Raw genomic sequence first — 19,593 nt, 5'->3', positions numbered from 1 at the left:
GGTACCGTGATCGGAACAGTCTCTGGTGGCCAATAGGAAGGGCCTCATGGTGCAGGAACAGGGAGGGGTGGTCCACCCCATTCTCTTGGTACAGCCTCCCTGCCCTCTTGAAGACATTCCTAGCATCTTGAGCCTCCCAGAGCTCTCAGCAACTACCTGCTCCTTTCTCAGGGTTGCTTCAGCAGCCAGAGACTAGGTGGGCACAAGTCCTCTGATAGGGAATCTCTAGGTAGAGACACCATTGGCTACTCACTCACTTTTGGACAACTGTAGTTCATTTTCCTGGCATGAGAAGGACGGAAAATGCAGAGCTCTTCCAGGTAGTGCCAATCCTAGAATGGCACCATCTGAGGGTCTTGGTAGATCCCAGCTGATCCATGGAGATCCTTGTGGTGGCTCAGACTTTCAGGGCATCCTTGACAAAAGGTGAACAGCTCCTATTCCCAAATGGGGATATCACTGGCCTGATTTGGGGGAGGTGGATACAGAGGCAGAAGTTTTCAGGAACCTGATGGCCTCTCTTTTCCTTCCCCATTTCCATCCCATCAACCCTCCTGACCCATGGTACTGGAAGCTTCAGCTCTGTCATGAAGCCCAAAGTGGGCCAGGGTTTTCCAGGACCCTGTGTTAGCAAATCAAGTCTGCATCTGCTAGAAGGCTGAGCAGCCTCCAAAACAGTCCTTCTCTCCTGGGGAGGCTGGTAATTAAGCAGTCATGGAAAACACATGGATGATGAACAGCTGGTTGCTTCCATTTGTCCTGTCATTGGTTGGAGAACCATTTCATAAATTACATGTAAAGTTGGATTTTGTCTTTCTTCTACTCATGCCATCCCCTTTGCTTGAAATTACCCTTCCTATCTTCCCACTAACTTCTATACCCTATGTATAATTGGCTAACAGTTTATCTTTCATGATCAGCTCAGGCTGGTGCATCAAATTCCCTGGGCACAACTCTGTCATTGCACTTGCTGTGTTGCATTATCATTGTGTCTTGAGCAATAATAATAGTTATTAACTCCTACTGTGTGCCTGGCACCATTCTCTAAAGCTGGGCATAGACCAGGGGACCAAAATCCCTGCCCTCATGGAATTCACATGCTAATGGGAAAAGATAGACTTAATAAATAAGAGCTAATGAGATATATACTAGTAGTGTTAGATGGTGATAAGTGTTATGGAGAATGTTATGGTTTGGCTGGTGTTGCAGTCTGTGAAAGAATTCACAACTAAAAGAAGAGATGCGGAGAGGAAGTTTATTTTACTTTCCAAGAAAGGAAAGGGCCAAGTTTGCTAATCAATACAGGGTAAGAAACAAATGGTGGCCTGCTCTTTTAAGCATAGGCTGTTGCTAAGCAACAAGGAAGGGAGGCGAATTGGGGTTGAAATTGAGCAGATATCAGGGAGGTTGTCTTGAAAAGTTAGTTTGTTTGCTTTTTAGTAGACAAATGCCCTAGGGGGGTGTCTTATCAGTATTTTCCCAAGCCTGTAAAACATACTTAGAGCAAAAGTTTTGAAGAGTTCAAAAGAGGCTTGGTTGAAGGGAACTTTCTATTAACTAGAGACTCCCTGGTGCAAATTATCCCTGAGTTCTGAAAACAGCAGGCAGGGTGGGGAGGGTGGTGCAAGAATGTAGCCTTGAAAGTAGCTTATCTTGTCTTACAGTTTGAACAGAAGGGCTGTTTGAATCAGAGGAGCTAACAATCTTGGGATTTAATTACCAAGTGCTTCTCATAAATTGTGGAAGGCCACAGCAAAGAAAAAGAAAGGCTTTTGTTTTTTTTTCTGTCCTTACAGAGAAAATGTAGAATAGAGAGATCAGGAGCCAGGAAGTGAGGTTGGAGTCGGAAGAGGGTTGCAATTTTAAATGGATTGGTTATTGAAGTCTTTGGTGTAAAGGTGGTGTCTGAGCAAAAACCTGAAGGAGATGAGGGGACCAGTCATGCACATTTGGGAGAAGAGATGAGATAGCTGGGGAATCAGCAAGTGCAAAGGCCCTATGTCAGAACTTGTGAGATGTGTTGGAGGAATAGCAAGGGGCCATTATGGCTGGAGCAAGGAGCAGGGAGAGACTAATTGGTGATAAAGAGGAAAGTAATGGAGTGGGAGTGCGTAAAGGTGGCAGAGGATTGCCCAGGACCTGTAGGTTGTTATGAAGACCTTAGTGTTGTCTTAAATCAAGTGAGACACCTTTAGAAGGGTTCTAAGCAGAGAAGTGACATAGTCTGACTTAAAATGATCATGCCAGCTGCTGTGTTGAGAATGGTCTATCGGAGGACAAGGGGGAAGAAAGGAGACCAATTAGGAGGTTGGTGCAATAACCAAGTCAACAGCTGGAGGTGGCCTGAATCAGAATGGCAGTAATGAAAGTGATGAGTAGTGGCTGAATTTCCTGATAAATGAATGTAAATGCCTTCTTTTGAGGTTGAACTCCTTGGGGCCATGTCCCATCTTAAAAGTTTTTGTCTTCAGAACCAAACATAGTAGTGACATTTAATAGGGCACATAATTAATGTTTGTTGAATGAATAAGGGATGAAAAATAATTTTTGAATGTTAATAATACAAATAAATCAGTCTCTGTTCTCTTTTTGTAATCTGTCAGATGATAGAGCAAATCCTGGGTAATATTCACCCAGATCACCCAATCTTACGTCATAAAGAATGCTGTTCATGGGTGTGCTGAACCAAGACATGTGGAGGATGTTGGTTTCAACTTGGTCTATTTTTCTTGCTGTGGGACATCTCAGAGACTTTAATATACTAATGCACAGGTTCCCAACATTTCTTTTTCTTTTTTTAAGTCTTTATTGTTGATTATTATAGATGTCCCTCATTTCCCCCACCCCATGGCCCCTCTCCACCTGGTTCCCGCCTCCCCCCAGGCCTTTGCCACTCCATTGTCTGTGTCCATAGGTAATGCATATATGCATATAAGATCTTTATTTAATCTCTTCTTGCCCCCCTCACTCCCTTCCCTCTGAGAATCATCAGTCTGTTCCATTCCCATGCCTCTGATTCTATGTTATTCACCAGTTTATTCTGTTCATTAGATTTCTTTTTAAAAAAAATATATTTTATTGATTTTTTACAGAGAGGAAGGGAGAGGGACAGAGAGTTAGAAACATCGATGAGAGAGAAACATCCATCAGCTGCCTCCTGCACACCCCCCCCCCCAAACTGGGGATGTGCTCGCAACCAAGGTACATGCCCTTGACCGGAATTGAACCGGGGACCCTTCAGTCCACAGGCCAACACTCTATCCACTGAGCCAAACCGGTTAGGGCTGTTCATTAGATTTCTTATTCTTATTCATTTATTTTGATTTTTAGATTCAATTGTTGATAAGTATGTATTTGTTACCGTTTTGTTGTTCATATTTTTTATCTTTTTCTTCTTCTTCCTCTTCTTAAAGAATGCCCTTCAACATACTTCCTATATAATAAAAGGCTAATATGCAAATTGTCCCTTGACCAGGAGTTCGACCAGGAGTTCAACCAGGGGGCGAGGCCATTCAGCCAACCACCCGTGGCCTCTACCCCTGGCCAGCCCGGCCGGATCAGCCCCTATTGGGGCAGGCCGGCCGGACCCCAACAGTTTATAAATTCGTGCACTGGGCCTCTAGTTTCATATAATACTGGTTTCGTAGTGATGAACTCCTTTAGCTTTTTGACTGTGAAGCTCTTTGACCTTCAATTCTAAATGATAGCTTTACTGGGTAAGAGTAATCTTGGTTATATGTCCTTGTTATTTATCACTTTGATTATTTCTTGTCACTCCCTTCTGGCCTACATAGTGTCTGTTGAGAAATCAGCTGACAGTTGTATGGGTATTCCCTTGTAGGTAACTAGCTGCTTTTCTTTTGCTGCTATTCTTTTGCTGCTTTTAAGATTCTCTCTTTGTTTTTAGCCCTTGGCATTTTAATAATGATGTGTCTTGGTGTGGTCCTCATTGGGTTCCTCTTGTTTGGGACTCTCTGTACTTCCTGGACTTATAAGTCTATTTCTTTAACCAGGCAGGGGAAGTTTTCTGTCATTATTTCTTCAAATAGGTTTTCAATATCTTTCTCTCTCTCTTCTTCTGGCACCCCCATAATGCTAATGTTGGTATGCTCAAAGTTGTACTAGAGGCTCCTTACACAATCTTCATATTTTGTGAATTCTTATTTCTTTTTGCTCTTCTGATTGGGTGTTTTTTGCTCCTCATATTTCAAATTGTTGATTGGGTTCTCGGAATCCTCTACTCTTCTGTTGAATCCCTACATGTTATTCTTTATTTCAGTCAGTGTATGCTTAATTTCTGACTGGTCCTTTTTCTTTTTTTTTTTTTTTTTTCATTCTCACTAAGATCCTTGAAAGGCTCACTAAGTCCCTTGGAGGTTTCTAGAAGATTCTTGAGTAACCTTATAACTGTGGTTTTGAACTCTATATCCAGTAGTTTGCTTTCTTCCACCTCTTTCATTTGTGACACGTTTCTTTGTCTCTGCATTTTGGCTGCTTCCCTGTTTGTTTCTATGTATTGGGTAGAGCTGCTATGTCTCCTTGAGTTGGTAGAATGGCCTTGTGTAGTAGGTGTCCTATAGGGCCCAGTGACTCAGCCTCCCCAGTCACCTGAGCTGAGAACTCTAGGTGCATTTCTTTGTGGGCTATGAGCACAGTCTTGTTGTAGTTGAGACTTGATTGCTGTTGGTGTCACCGGGAGGAATTGACTTCCAGGCCAATTGGCTGTGAGGACCAGCTGTGGCTACAGTGGGAGAGCTGCTATGTAGGAGACACCCCTATGGAACAGGACTTGCTTCAGTGGGGATTTGATGCTCACTGAATCTGTCCCTTGAGTGTGTCACTTATGGATTGTAGAGTTGTAATCTGGTATGGTCTTACACTAACCACTGGGTACATTGGCTCTTGGGTCTCCAGGGAGGTGCAACATCAGCCACTGCCTGGAGCCACCCAGCAGGAGCTACAGAGATATCTGCAGATTCCTCCTCTTTGTATTGGTCTTGGAAGTGCTTAGATGAGGCCCAGCTATGAAGCAAGACAGGCTGTTGCTGGTGCTGGGTCTTGGGCCTTTTATTGATAGGTTTGGGGCTCCCTGACTCAACTGCAGCTTGTTTGAGAGATTTTAGCCTGAGCAAGAGCAGGCCATTCATATGCACTGCAAAAGCTGCTGCATGCAGCTTGGGTGGGGTTATAAATTGGATAAGGTGGGATCTTAGGGAATCACCAGGGCAGAGTAAACAGAAATGGCTGCCAGTCAGCCCTACGACCAGGGAGGTCCCAGCATAGGAACAATGATCCCTGCCAGCACCTCCATCTGGGAGAAAGCTGCCCCCAAGTTCCTGCCCCGCTGCCAGACAATTCAGTTCCTCCTTGTATTTGTCTATGACCCCCCAGGGCCTTGCCCTGGTCCTGGAGCTCAGAGAAAGCAGGACCTTGTAAGTTCAGTTCGTAGTGCCGGCCTTTTAAGAGGAACAGCTGGGTCTCCAGCCACCTCTGTGTCACTGAGCCCCAATCCACACTGGTTTTTACAGCCTATAATTACGGGGATTTCTTTTCCTTGGTTTCTGGTGTGCGACTGGGACCTCTTGTTCCTCATGGGCGGCCTCTGCAGAGACGATCTTCCTCCCAGTTTAAAAAAAAATGGCACACATGGGTGTCGGACCAGCCAGTTCTGTACCTCCACACTTCCTACCAGTCTCAGTGTGCTTTCTTCTTTACTTCTTTAGTTGTAGGGCTTTCATTCACCCAGCTTTCCGGTGGTTCTGGATGATGGTGGTTCTTTACTTGTAATTTTGATGTGGTTGTGGGAGGCAGCAGGTTCAGGTGTTTACGCTGCCATCTTGGTTCCTCTCTCCCCCAACATTTCTTAGTTTGAGGTGCAGTTAAGTGCTTCAGTAATATTTGCATAATGCTCCATTGGTAAAAGAAGTACCTATCAGCACCATTTATTAAGTAGTAAGGTCTGAATAGCTGAATATGTATTTACATCTTAACAATATTGTAGCAGTTTGGAAAAATAATGACTATAAATTGAAAGAAAAAAAAACACATTTTTATTTTCTCCTCAAATAACCACAACTACTAATGGAATGTGTGTACTTGTCGGGCTCTGCATAGCTTTTCAAACTTTGGATTTAGGTTGGACGTCACCACCCTCAAATCCTATTCCACACTGACTTAAACACAGTCCTACTTGTTATCACACCAGCCACCAAACACCCAGCTTTGTAAAGATACCATGTCATCTCCTGGAACGTAGCTTCATGCTGAAACTCAACTACCTTGAGCTAATACTTTGTGTGTCCAACAGATATTGAGTATCACAGATTCCCCTGAAAATTTAAAATATCCCTCGAGTGCTCTTGTAAGTTCCTTATAGCATCCTAGGGTACTGTGGTACCTAGATTGGGAACTATGGTTTCACTTTGTATGTAGCATTTCCCAAAATTATATGTGCATTTTCTCAGACAAGTCTACTAACATAACATTGGACAGTGTTCCTTGGAACGTGTTTTGGGAACTGTTGGGATAGAACGTGAAGAGAATACCCAGGACTCCTTGTTGCAGTTCTATGGGAAATACTCCTGGGTGTTGACAGAGTGAGTGTGCCTAGAGGATTGGTATTCTGAGCATAGAGTGCTGCTTGTCTATTTTTAGACTGCAGTAGGTGGGCCTGCGTTGACTCTAGACCTTGCTTCTGAAGCCATGCATCCTAAAAAGTACATATGGAGATCTTAGGGCAGCATGAGAACCATCTCTACAGATGTTTGGTTACTGGGATTTCGGGGCTTCTGAGACCAGGAATCTCAGTCATCTCGGGACCAATGTAGCAACAGCATGAGCTCCATGACCTGTCTTCTCTGGCATTTCATTTCCCAGAGTGTCCCACAGAACCCCAATACACAGGATGCTCTCAGAAAAAGAGTTTATGATATATATCCTCCTATACAATAAAAGGCTAATATGCAAATTGACCGAATGGCAGAATGGCCGGTCACTATGATGCACACTGACCACCAGGGGGCAGATGCTCAATGCAGGACCTGCCCCTTGGTGGTCAGTGCACTCCCACAGAGGGAGGGCCGCTCAGTCAGAAGCTGGGCTCACGGCTGGCAAACGCAGCAGCGGTGGCAGGAGCCTCTCCTGCCTTGCAGCAGTGCTAAGGATGTCTGACTGACGGCTTAGGCCCACTAGGGAGCAGGCCTGAGCTGTCAGTCAGACACCCCCTGAGGGGTCCCAGACTGCGACAGGGCACAGGTTGGACTGAGGGACCCCCTCCAAGTGCACAAATTTCTTGCACTGGGCCTCTAGTATATATATATCCCTCAAGTGCTCTTGTAACTTCCTAGGCTTTCCTCGGGTTACGTCAGACTGGACTTACATCGTTTCATGGTTATATCGCCATCTCCCATTTACAGTATTTATAAAAAAAAAAAAGTTCCGTGATTTCGACGTATGTACATATGTGCTTTTTGTTTTTTATTACTTATTTACCACAAGTAAAGGTCAGGAATTGTTATCTTTCTTTTAAATTTTTTTTACTGTTTCACTCCATTACTGCTGTGTATGTGCTCCATGTGAGTGACGTAGGTGCTTATGTAGGTGGGTTCCGACTTACGGTGATTTTGGTGAAAATCGTGTTACGTCGCGCCATAGGAATGGATCTCCGTCATAACCCAAGGACTGCCTGTACTTGAAATCAGAAAATCCAATTTTTCCCAGTTTCCCAGTTTTAGAAGCTCCTGATGAAATGCAAATGGGAATTACCAGAGAAAACATGTGTCTGTAGGGTGTATGTGTGTTTCTGTGTATTGTGTGTGATTATGACTAATGTCCATCAATTACCTGCAAATTACTAGATGTTGCCTGTAATGACAGTTCTGTTTTTAGCTTAATGGTTTATGTATCTAACTAGTGGCTGCTCTCTGGAGTAGGGCTGCTGGCAAATCAAAACACTATTTGCCAAGCCTGTCAGTGTGACAAATGTTGCTTACATTGACTCCTTTATTTCCAAGGTCAATTGACATGTCTTTTTTAATATCACTGTTTGATGTGCTAAGAGCCTTAAATGAGAGCCATTCAATAAAGGCCCAATTTGCTACATTACTGTTTATTCCTGGATAATTCTATATTAGTTGAGCTCTTTAAGATCTAAAGGAAGAAACATACATGGATTACCCTCAGAAATGGGGATTTATTACAAGGATTTTCAGACTGTGGGGCAGCACAGGGACCATCTCCTAAGCCTTTTGGTTGCCATAGGTTTCAGGGCTTCTGAGACTGGGAGCGTCAGCAGCCTCGGGGCTAACATAGCAATAGCCTGAGCTCTGTGACCTGCCTTCACTGGGCATGTTATTTCCCAAAGAAGGTTCCCCAGAACCCCAGCCCATACGCTGCTCTAAAAATAAAAGGATCTATGATAAAATGGGTGGGGGAGCTGTTACATAATCTTTCCCTGCCTTAGAAGTTAATTAGCTTATTAAAAGCCGCCAAAAACATTTTATGTTTTATTTTCTGACAATTTCTTTTTTGACCTTGTTAACACAGTATTTCTCAGTTATGTTTAACCAATAAGCACCCTAGAATATCCTTCGGAGAATAGGCTAATATTTGTACTTTCCAGAAGAATCTGATTGTGTTCATTTGTCACCTGTCTTGGGTTCCCCACGGCCACCCTCAGATTCAGTGATTCCCTGGGAGGACTCACAGGACTCAGCATACAGTTGCACTCATGGCTGTGATTTATGACAGTGAAAGGGTACAGAGCCAAATAGCAAAGGAAAGCTATGCATGGGATGGCGTGTGGGGGCAGCCAGGCACGAGCTTCCAGTAGTCCTGTCCCAGTGGGGTCTCAGGATGTGCTTGCTCCCCCAGCAATGTGGAATGCTGGCACGCAGGGAAAGCTCATTGGAGACTCAGTGCCTGGGGTTGTCATTGGGGCATATTACACAGGCACCTCTGCCTGACATGTATCAGTGTTCCAGAACCCCAGAGGGAAAGCAGGTGTTCAGTGTTTGTACAAATGTTTGTACAAATAGCTTAGGCCGCTTTCCTCAGTTCAGGAAAGGGTGGGGTTCCCTGAAATTCACATTCCCAGATGCCAGCAAGGGCCAACCTCCTAAAGTGGTCTTTCAAAGGACATCAGGCCTTTTCTGCCCACTCTCCAATAGTGGAATATCCATTCATTCATTCATTCTTTCATTCATCCTGCATTTGTCTTTATCAGTTTGGGCTGCTGTAACAAAAATTATGTGGCTTGGGTGACTTATAAACAGCAGAGATTTATTACCCATGGTTCTGGAGGCTCAGAGCCCAAGATCAGGGTGCCAGGGGGGTGAGGATCGGGGGAACTGTCTTCTGGGTTTCTGGGTTGCAGACTGCCAACTTCTCGTTGTATCCTTACTGGGTGGATTGCAGAGGGGAAGCAGGCTCTCTAGTAGCTCTTACAAGAGCAGTGATCCCAGTCAGGAGGGCCCCACCCCACAGCCACTGCATTCATGGAGTTGTAAGTGGACCTTTAGAAAGCAATCACAAAAATAATAAATATATTTACCCCAGTAAACATCTCATTAGATAGAATATGATGAATGCTAGCAAAGAAAAAGGGGTGTTAGTCATGATGGGCCATGTCATGCTGTGTGCATTAATCATGTTTTCCTTTTCTGTATTTTCTGATGCTATGACATCTGGGACCCTTGCTGAACCAGGAGAGACAGTCCCTCCCAGGGTTAGCTAATTCCTAGAGATAGTAAAGGATGCTCAGGGGATGGAGCCTTTCATATGCAAATCAACCAATCCAGAGCTCACCCACCTCCTTTACTGTTCTTCCCTTCTGAACTACTATCCCCTTGCCCTAATCAGCCCAGGGCCTGGAGCCAGACAACTAAGGGTAGTCCCTATACCTTGGAGCCCTCTGAAATTATTCAAACTAGTGCAAGCCTGCCTCACCCACCAGCCTGCTCACCCTGCCTCACCCTTTCCTTCCCCTTAGAAAACCTGAGTAAAGGCTCTACCCACACCTTTCTCCTGCTCTCCCCACCTCCTGAATTACCCTAGTGCTAACCCATGTGGTTTTGGGTGTCCTGCTTGTCCCCTCCTCTTGGGAACTGCAAGTAAAAATCTTTTCCATGGAAATTGTCTTCTGATCTGTTGGCGTCACCATAAAATCTGCATTTTATTTATTTATTTATGTACTAGAGGCTCGATGCACAGATTCGGGCATGGATTCGTGCACTGGTGGGGTCCCTCAGCCTGGCCTGCACCCTCTTGCAATCTGGGACCGTTTGGGGGATGTTGGACTGCCGGTTCAGGCTTGTGGGGATCGGGCTGAAACCAGCAGTCCGACATCCCCCGAGGGATGTAGTAGTACGCAAAGTGGCAGGCGGCCCTGGAGGAGCCCAGGCCAGGCGCTACACTGCTCCTGCTCATCCTGGCTCCACTGCCCCTACCCCTGCACCTCTCAGTAGTGCTGCCATGGAGGCCGGAGAGGCTCGCCTGCCACAGCTATGCTCGGCAGAAGTGAGCCCAGCGTTTGGTGCCCATCAGTCAGCTAAGTGGTGCTCCCCCTGTGGGAGTGCACTGACCACCAGGGGGCAGCTCCTGTATTGAGCGTCTGCCCCCTGGTGACCAGTGCACATCATAGCAACTGGTCAACTGGTAGGTCAATCAGTCGCTTAGGCTTTTATATATATAGATAATGCATTTATTTATATATATATTTTTACTAGAGGCCCGTTGCACGAAGAGATTCGTGCAATAGGCCTTCCTTCCTTTGGCTTCCAGCACCGGTTTTCCTCCAGCACCTGGGACCCAGGCCTTTGCTCCAGCTGGAGTCTGCTGCCTTTGCTGCAGACTCCAGCCAGAGTCTGCCTTCTTCACCTTTGCTGCAGACTTGGGCCAGAATCTTCTGTCTTCACTGCAGACTCAGGCCAGAGTCTGCTGTCTTCGTCTTTGCTGCAGACACCAGCTGGAGTCTGCCATCTTCGTCTTTGCTGCAGACTCTGGAGTCTGCAGTCTTCATCTTCACTGTGGAGCCAGAGTGCCACTCCTGTAGATCCCCTCACCTCCTGCCCTCCCTCTCATAGCAGGTGTCCTGCCCCACCTGGCCACTCTGCGCCTGCAGCAGTTGGGCGGCTGCCATCTTTGTCCTTCTGATTTGCATATTCCCTCCTGATTAGATGGTGGGCATAACGGAGGTACGGTCAATTTACATGTTTGTCTATTATTAGGTAAAATTGATTTCAGAGAGGAAGGGAAAGGGAGAGAGATAGAAACATCAGTGATGAGAGAGAATCATCATTTGGCTGCCTCGTGCAAGCCCCCAGTGGGGGATCAAGCCTGCAACCCAGGCATGTGCCCTTAACCAGAATCAAACCTGGGACCCTTCATTTGCAGGCTGATGCTCTATGCACTGAGCCAAACCATCTAGGGCTAAAATCTACAATTTAAAACACAGGTAAGAAACACCGCTCCAATCTCAGTGGCTATCTCACCAAAATTTTATTTCTTGCAATATTACATGTTCAAAAGAGGTTTGTGCCCTAGCTGGTTTGGCTCAGTGGATAGAGTGTCAGCTCTTGGACTGAAGGGCCGCGGGTTCAATTCAGGTCAAGGACAGGTACCTTGGTTACAGGCTCAATTCCAGGCCCTTGTCAGGGTGCATGCGGGAGGCAACCAATCGATGTGTCTCCCTTGCATGGATATTTCTCTCTCTCTGTCTCTCCCCCTCCTTTCCACTCTCTCTAAAAATTCAATGGAAAAATATCTTTGAGTGAGGATTAACACAACAACAACAAAATCAGTTTGCAGGGTCCTCTGCTTAGTGGATCACTCAGGGACCCCTCTGACAGAGACCCAGGTTTACTGAAGCAGGGGAATTCAGCATAAGGTGCACAGACTCCTCAAGGCTCCCTGCCAGAAATGGCACACTTCACTGCCACCCACATATCCTTGGCAAGCCAGTGCCTGACCTCAGCAAGGAGGGGGAGGAGCCATTCCACCTTGTGCCTGGAAGGAAAGCTGTAGATCCATGAGCACCAGTGACTTCCACAGGGACTTGTGAGAATGCAAAATAAATAGATAGACTGGTCTGGGTGGTCTAGGTCTAGGACAGTGGTCGGCAAACTCATTAGTCAACAGAGCCAAATATCAACAGTACAATGATTGAAATTTCTTTTGAGAGCCGAAAACCGACTTCTGCGCATGGGCCACGAAGTTTCAATCGCACTGTATGTGCGCGCCCGCACGTGGTATTTTGTGGAAGAGCCACACTCAAGGGGCCAAAGAGCCACATGTGGCTCATGAGCCGCAGTTTGCCAACCAGTGGTCTAGGATATATCTTTCTGAAAATACTATTGAGACATTTGCAATGAGATTTGAATGATGAGAAGGAGTCAATTGGACAAACAAGTGAAGGGGATGTGAGAAAGTATCCTAAAAAGGAAGCAGCATGTGCAAAGGCACTGAAGATGGGGGTGGGGTGGCAAATTGAAGTAACTGAAGCCAGCAGCCTACCAAGGAGGAGGGCAGGGAGAAAGGCGAGGAGGAGTATTTTATCAGATATTTTTGGAGTGCACAATCACAGTGATAATAAGTGGACTTACAGGTCCATTGTATTATTGTTTTCAAATTCCTCACAAATTCCTTCTTATCTGCATTCCAAGCTGACCCCTGCCCCTGCCTTTGACCAAAGAAGACTGGAGCACTGGAGGAGCTTGAGCCCGGTGGGGTATAGGGCAGAGAATCGGGCAGGGGCAGGTCATACAGGCTTTGTGGACTCATTAGGGATGTTGGCCTAATCCCAAGAACAGTGGAAGCCATTGATGGACTCTGAACTGGGAGAGTGAGAAGTTCGGAGTCCTGGACTTAACCAGTTTCCAAGATCCTAGGTTACTCTAGGCACAGAGGAAGGAGAAAAGGGAAGGTTCTGGAGGAAGTGGAAAAGACAACAGCCTTGATAAAGGGGAAGATGGGTATTAGTTTACACATGTGACCAGGGCACCTGTTTGTAAAAGCTCTTCTCTGCACCTTTTAGATTCATCAGATAACCAACAGCAGCACCGGGCTCTTGCCTTTTGCCATCATTTTACCCCATTTCCATAATAAGTCTGGATTCTACTATTGAAGGATATCTCACTCATTTCAATATGGTAAATAGACTTGTCAGATAAAAGATGGGCTGGTCTGAAAGTTTTATTTGCTCATTCTCTGACATGCAAACGTGATAACTCCTCCTGACTCGTGGGTCATCAGCTTGTCTGATATTGATTCAGTGATAACGTATGGACGAGGGAAGAGCAAGTTGTCAGTGCAACAACGGGGGAATGATGATTCAAGTACCCAGATGGCGAGATCAAGCTTTCACACCCCCTCCAGCTTTAGTGCCTTTGAGGAAGCCTCCATGTTAGAATTTATCTGCCAAGCCTGGAAAATAGCAGAGCAGCGATAAATATCTGATTAGAGAAAATGGCTAGTAAGCTGCAATTCCATATATTGCAAGTGATAAAAATGTAATTGTTTGTTGACAGTGTACATTAGCTCTTCACAGCTTGTGTAAATATAGTACCAAGAAACTAGAGTTTAGAAATCTTCAATGGCAGCTCAAAAATGTTGTGGAACTAACTAGGGGAATAAAATCAACAAGTTCTCCTCAGTGAGAAGAATGTCATCCCAGAGATGACTTCATGGGAGAAGCCTTGTGAGGGGTGAGATTCCTCCAGGAAGCTGTATGTTGTTGAAGGAAAAGCCGCACCCCAGACAGAGTCCGGGAAGGGCACCCAAGGGCATATTCTGGTGGACATGGGGAAGAAGCAAGTGGCAGCTGCCATGGATTAGGCCCATTTGGAGGTAGAGAGCACCAGGGTCAGCTAGGATGGGGTCTAGAGATCAGATCCAGATAGAGGTCTGGCTCAATTGGAGACAATTTGTTATTTTAATGCTGGAGGCATCTGTCATCAGCAGACATGAATATCTGGAGGTCGGGAAAAGGTATCTGGTGCATGGAAGCTGAGGGACAGGTGAGTGGTGGCCTAGAGGCCAGGGTTCTGGTTCTGGTGGTCAGTCCATTTCCAAGGAACCAGCCAATGCTGTAGGAATGTGTGTGAGTGGGGCGGGGGGGCACTGTAGGGGATTGGAATGAACAGGAGGCCGCTGAAGGGAGGGGCCCGGCAAGGACCAAATGGGAGCTCAAGGCTCAAACTAGGTAGACTAAGTTAAGGTCAATCTAATGGAGGACTGAGGAGCTGTACAATAGAAAAACCGTGTAGGCCACATATATAATTTTTTAAACTTTTAATTTTGAAATAATTATAGATTCACAGAAAGTTTTAAGGATGGTCCAGAGTGGTTCCATGTACTCTCCTAGTTTCCCCCCGTGGGTACACCTGTCACTATAGTACAGTATCCAAACCAGAAAAGTAACATTGGTGCAGTGTGTGTATATATGTCCATGTCATTTTATCATGTGAGCTGATTCATGTCACCACCACTGCAGTCAAGATAAAGAACTGTACTGTCATCATCTCTCTGGTGCCATTCCTTTCTAGTCACTCCACCTCCTTTCTCTCACTGCCCCTAACCCCTGGCAACCACGAGTCTGTCTTCCATCTCTTTAATGTTGCCATTTCAAAAATGTTGTATAAGTGGAATCATCTGGTATGTCATTCTTTTGAGATGAGCTTTTTTTCACTCAGCATAATGGAGATCCATCAAACTGTTAAATGTATTGATAACCCATTCCTTTTTATTGCTGAGTAATATTTTATGGTATGGATGTACCTCAGTTTGTTTAGTCATTCACCCATTATTGTAGGACATTTTTGTCATTCCGGGTTTTGGCTATTAGGAAAAAAAAAGCCTAGTATGAACAATCAAGGGCAGGTTTTTGTGTGTACACAGTTTTCATTTCTTTGGGATAAATGGCCAGGATGTTAGTGTATGTGTAGACTTCTTTTTAAAAGAAACTGCCTATTTCCAAGTGCTGTGCCATTTTACATTCTACCAGCAATGTGTGAGAGATCCAGTTGCTCCTTATTGTTGCCAGCAATTGGTGTTGTCACTTTCTATTTTATCTCTTCTGATGGTATGTGGTAATACCTCATCCTGGTCTTACTTTGCATTGTCCAAATGGTTAATGATGTTGAATGTTTTTCATGCATTTATTTGCCAACCTTTATCTTCTTTAGTAAAATGTCTCTTCGTGTCTTTTGCTGATTTTTCTAATTGGATTGTTGGATCCTTGCCTCATTTTCAATCTTCGGGAAGAAGTATTGTCTTTCACCATTAAATGCAATATTAGCTATAGGATTCTTGTAGGTTTTGTTTATCAAGTTGAAGAAGTTCCCCTCTAGTCTTAGTTTTCTGAGAGTTTTTTTTTTTTAATCATAAGTGAATATTGAATTTTGTCAAGTGCTTTTTCTATATCAATTGATGTGGTCATGTGATTTTTTTTTTTTTTTTTACTTTTGGCCTGTTAATATGATGAATTACATTGACTTATTTTTAAATATTAAACCAGCCTTGCATCCTTAGAATAATCCCCACTTGGCCATAGTGTATAATTATTTTTATACATTGATGAATCCTCATTGCCATTATTTTGTTAAGGATTTTTGTTTATATTTATGTAGGATATTGGTCTTTAATTTTCTTTACTCATACAATTTGGTTTTGGTATTAGGTTAACAGTGATCTCATCAAATGCACCTGGAAAGTGTTCTTCCTCTATTTTCTGGAAGAAATTGAATAGAATTGGTGTTAATTTTTCTTTATACATTTGATAGAATTCTCCAGGGAAACCATCTGGGCCTATGTATTTGGTGGAAGGTGAATTTTAAATTATGAAATAAATTTCCTTAATAGTCTAGTGCCGTGGTCGGCAAACTGCAGCTCGCGAGCCATCTGCAGCTCTTTGGCCCCTTGAGTGTAGCTCTTCCACAAAATACCACGGCCTGGGCAAGTCTATTTTGAAGAAGTGGCGTTAGAAGAAGTTTAAGTTTAAAAAATTTGGCTCTCAAAAGAAATTTCAATCGTTGTACTGTTGATATTTGGCTCTGTTGACTAACGAGTTTGCCGACCACTGGACTAGTGCTATTCTAATTATCTATTTCATATGGGAAAGTAATGGTAGTTTGTGCTTTACATAAAACTGGGTTGTCTCATCTAAGCTGTCAAATGTATGTGTGTAATTTTTCATATTTCCTTATTCTTTTTAAAAAAATCTTCATTCGAGGGCATTCTTAAAGAGAGGAAGGGACAGAGGGATAGAGAGAAACATTCAGTGTGAGAAACATTGATAGGTTGATTTCCATATGTGCCCTGACCAGGGATCGAACCCACAACCCAGATATGTGCCCTGACCCGGAATCAAATATTGCACAGGACAACATTCAACCAACTGAGCCACTCTGACTCAGCCTTAGCATCCTTTTGATAACTACAGACTCTGTTGTCCTTAGCCCTGGAAATTTGCCAGTCTAATAGATGAAAAATGAGTCTTGTGAATTTAGTTTTCATGTTTTTTATATTAATTAGATGGATAGCTTTCTGTTTTTATTTGTATTTTTGCCCTTTTTTCTCTTACCTGTGTATCTTTTTCATATTGATTTATAAGTGTTCTTTATAGATTATGAATACTAACCTTCTTCCTATCATGTATAATATATAATCTTCCCAATTTGCCCTTTCTCTTTATTATGTTCTTTTATAGTTTCTTTTGCTCACCATACATGCTTTTAATTTCCACATAATGAAATCAGTATTTTCCTTTAAAGCCTCTGGGGCTTCATGCTTTATTAATAGTAGTCAGTTTCAAGAGAGAGAACTCAAATCAAACTAGCTTGAACAAAAATAAAGGAAAGAGGAAGGAAGGAAGGCAAGGCGGGAAGGAAGGACAGAGGGAAGAGGGAGGAAGGGAAGGAGGGAGGGAGGGAGGAAAAATGTTGGCTTAGGTAACCAGGCGCTGCAGAGATAGATCTCTGCATGGCTGGATCAGGCATCTAAACAGTGTGTCATCAGGTCTCTGTGTCTCACCTCTCCTCACTGTTCAGCTTTGTCTATATCTATGTGGGATATCATTTTTTTCTAAAGAAGATAGGCTCTGTGTAATGATAAAAAGGCTGCTGGCAGCCCCAACCTTTCATTCTAATGATTTAGAATCCAAAAATAAAGGACTTCCCGAGTCTGTATGTCATATCCCATGGAAAGACTCAGAATGACCCTACCTGGATGATGTGCCCTCTTCCCTCTCCTTCTTGCCTTAAGCCAGTCCATAAAGATGAGTGATATGCCACAATTGGCTGTTTGCCCAATTCCATGGCTCGTGAGCAGGTGGGGTACGTGTCAGGACCCCATGAAACAATAGCTCCCCAGAAGAACGATGAGCAGGTAGCAACCATAGCAGTCATCTAAATATGTCACCCCTAGAAAGACCTTCTCTAGTGTAATATGATTTAAAAAATACTGTATTTCCTTCTAATATGTATGGCTTCATTGTTTTAAATATAAGTTTTGACCTATGTGAGAAAGTGAGGGAGACAGAGAAAGGGAAGGGGAGAGAACATGGTGTGAGGTAGGGATCCTTTGCTGGATGTTATACCTGAAGAGAAGATGACCTTGAGACTTATTGGGTCACCCATTTCACAATTGATCACTTTTTCTTCTGTTTCTCTCAAATCTATTCTGTATTAATACGAATCTTGTAAGATTAGGATGGTGGGAAGGGCAAGGGCTTCATCTAGCACAGTGGGCATTAATAAATATCTGATTTGAGTTGTTGAACCCAGTACTCATACTCTACAAGGGATATCTGGGCATCCAGATATTATATAGCAATGGAGGTATAGAGAGGGAACCAGGAACACCACAAATACCCTAAACTATTTAAGAATGGGGGTAAGAGTAAACCTTGAATTCCCTCCCATAGCCTTGATGGGGGCCAGGGGAGGCAGGGCAAGCCTAAGATAGGGAACAAAGGACACAGATGGACAGGAGACTGCTATCTCTCTACCTCCTGTATTCACAATCGGGTCACCTGTGGGGGTCAACACATGTGGACACCCAGCAGTGGACAGCTTTCCTAAAATGTGTCCCCAAGCATTCATTGAGAGCTTCATTATTTTATCTCTTTAACATTAGGAGAATCTTTTAAAAATGATTCTCTTGTGCTAAACACATTACCTCAGGTTCAATAATTCCGTCCACTTCACCCATTTCTTTTTCTTCACTTAACTTGAAGGGAAAAAAAATTAAGTATTTTAATTTTAAAAGCTAGTACAGTATGATCCCATTTGTATGAAATTATTGCATTGACTCTGATCCCATCTATTGATCCTTCCATCTCTTTCTGTGCCAGCAGTCAAGGATGATCATTTCTAGATTGCACTGGGTTTTTTCTATTCTGCTTTCATCTTTTAAAAATAATCAGCACTTATCATTTCTATAAAAGCAGTAGCCTTATTCCTTTTAAAGAATAAGGTGTATGAAAAGAAGCATCAGCATTCTACTACTTAGAGTTGGATATATCTTTCTCAATTTGTGAAAAAATACAGTCTATTGGCAATTATTAGTTGTGCATTTTGTGGTGAAATCTACCCAGAGCCTAAAAAGACCTCAGCCAGAAAGGGAGGAGACAGGGAGAATACAGCCAAAGAGGAGAAAAGAGAAGAGACATACCCAAGGGCGGCCTCCAGGTCAGGGACAGCCCATAGTTTCAGGGGAGTGGCCCCTCATGTTTCTGTGGCAGAAGACCCCTGGTTTCCATCGCTACTTTCTATTTGAACACCTTGTATATGACTGGTATTTGGCTTCTTTTGTGTTCCTCCCTGTGCCTACGTCAGCATTGTGCATCCAACAGGTGCTCAATAAGTGCTTACTGGATGCACAGTTCCCAAGGGGGTCATCCTCCCTAAATTGCACCTCTTTGTCTTTCAGGCTCACAGGCTTTCAGCTGCCAGCCACCATCGTCAGCGCAGCCACCACCCTCTCTCTGCATCTCATCAGTGACTACGCAGTCAGTGCGCAGGGCTTCCGCGCCACCTATGAAGGTAGGTGCCCCTCAGCCCTGGACACAGGGGCCTGAAGTGAAATAGCCACAGGCAGAGCTGTGGTGCTCCTGGTTGCCCTGAAGGGCTGCTTCCGATTCAGAGCTTGTGCCTGTCCTGACAAGGCTGGTACTGACTAGTAACTCAGTTACTTCAATTGCCCAGGCTGTGTTTCTAGGAAGCTGAGAATTGAAATCACAGCCCAGTGGCAATGGTTTGTCCTGAGGGCCTGGTAATGTCTACTTCTCTGTCCCCTTAACTGGGTTTTGTTGTGTTCTTATTTTTTTTAAATTCTGTTTTCTATTGGGCTTAATTGTATAAGGTACATCAGCTTGGTTTTGGAAATAAGAGCGATATAAACCCTAAGTAAAAGCAATAAAATAAGTCACAGGCAGAAAAATTTCTGCTCAATATAGTGACAGCAGAGAGTCAGTTTTATATCATTCAGAGAAGAACAATTGCTACTTTTTCCTTAATAGCATGGATTAGGGTTTCTTGGTTTGAGTTATGCAAATAATTTCCACTTCTCTCAGCCTGTTTAAATATGGTGTTAGCATTC

The 19,593-nt window shown here is 44.0% G+C and overlaps 1 protein-coding gene across 4 annotated transcripts in view; it reads left to right on the top strand.

Annotated features, from left to right (window-relative positions):
• Window positions 1–19,593, top strand: part of CSMD2 (CUB and Sushi multiple domains 2) — a gene marked incomplete at its 5' end in the record, with an annotated part of 547,039 nt that overhangs the window by 87,720 nt on the left and 439,726 nt on the right. For all 4 annotated transcript variants that reach the window (XM_080658115.1, XM_080658114.1, XM_080658113.1 and 1 more), the window contains one exon: window positions 18,925–19,037. In XM_080658115.1, the coding sequence (XP_080514241.1) occupies window positions 18,925–19,037 (113 nt within the window). The remainder of the gene's footprint in view (window positions 1–18,924; window positions 19,038–19,593) is intronic.

The sequence above is a fragment of the Plecotus auritus genome, assembly GCF_963455305.1.
Source record: "Plecotus auritus genome assembly, chromosome: 2".
NCBI classification, from domain to species: domain Eukaryota; kingdom Metazoa; phylum Chordata; class Mammalia; order Chiroptera; family Vespertilionidae; genus Plecotus; species Plecotus auritus.
Note: the sequence above shows the minus strand (reverse complement) of the source record. Positions and strands in the feature narration are given on the sequence as shown.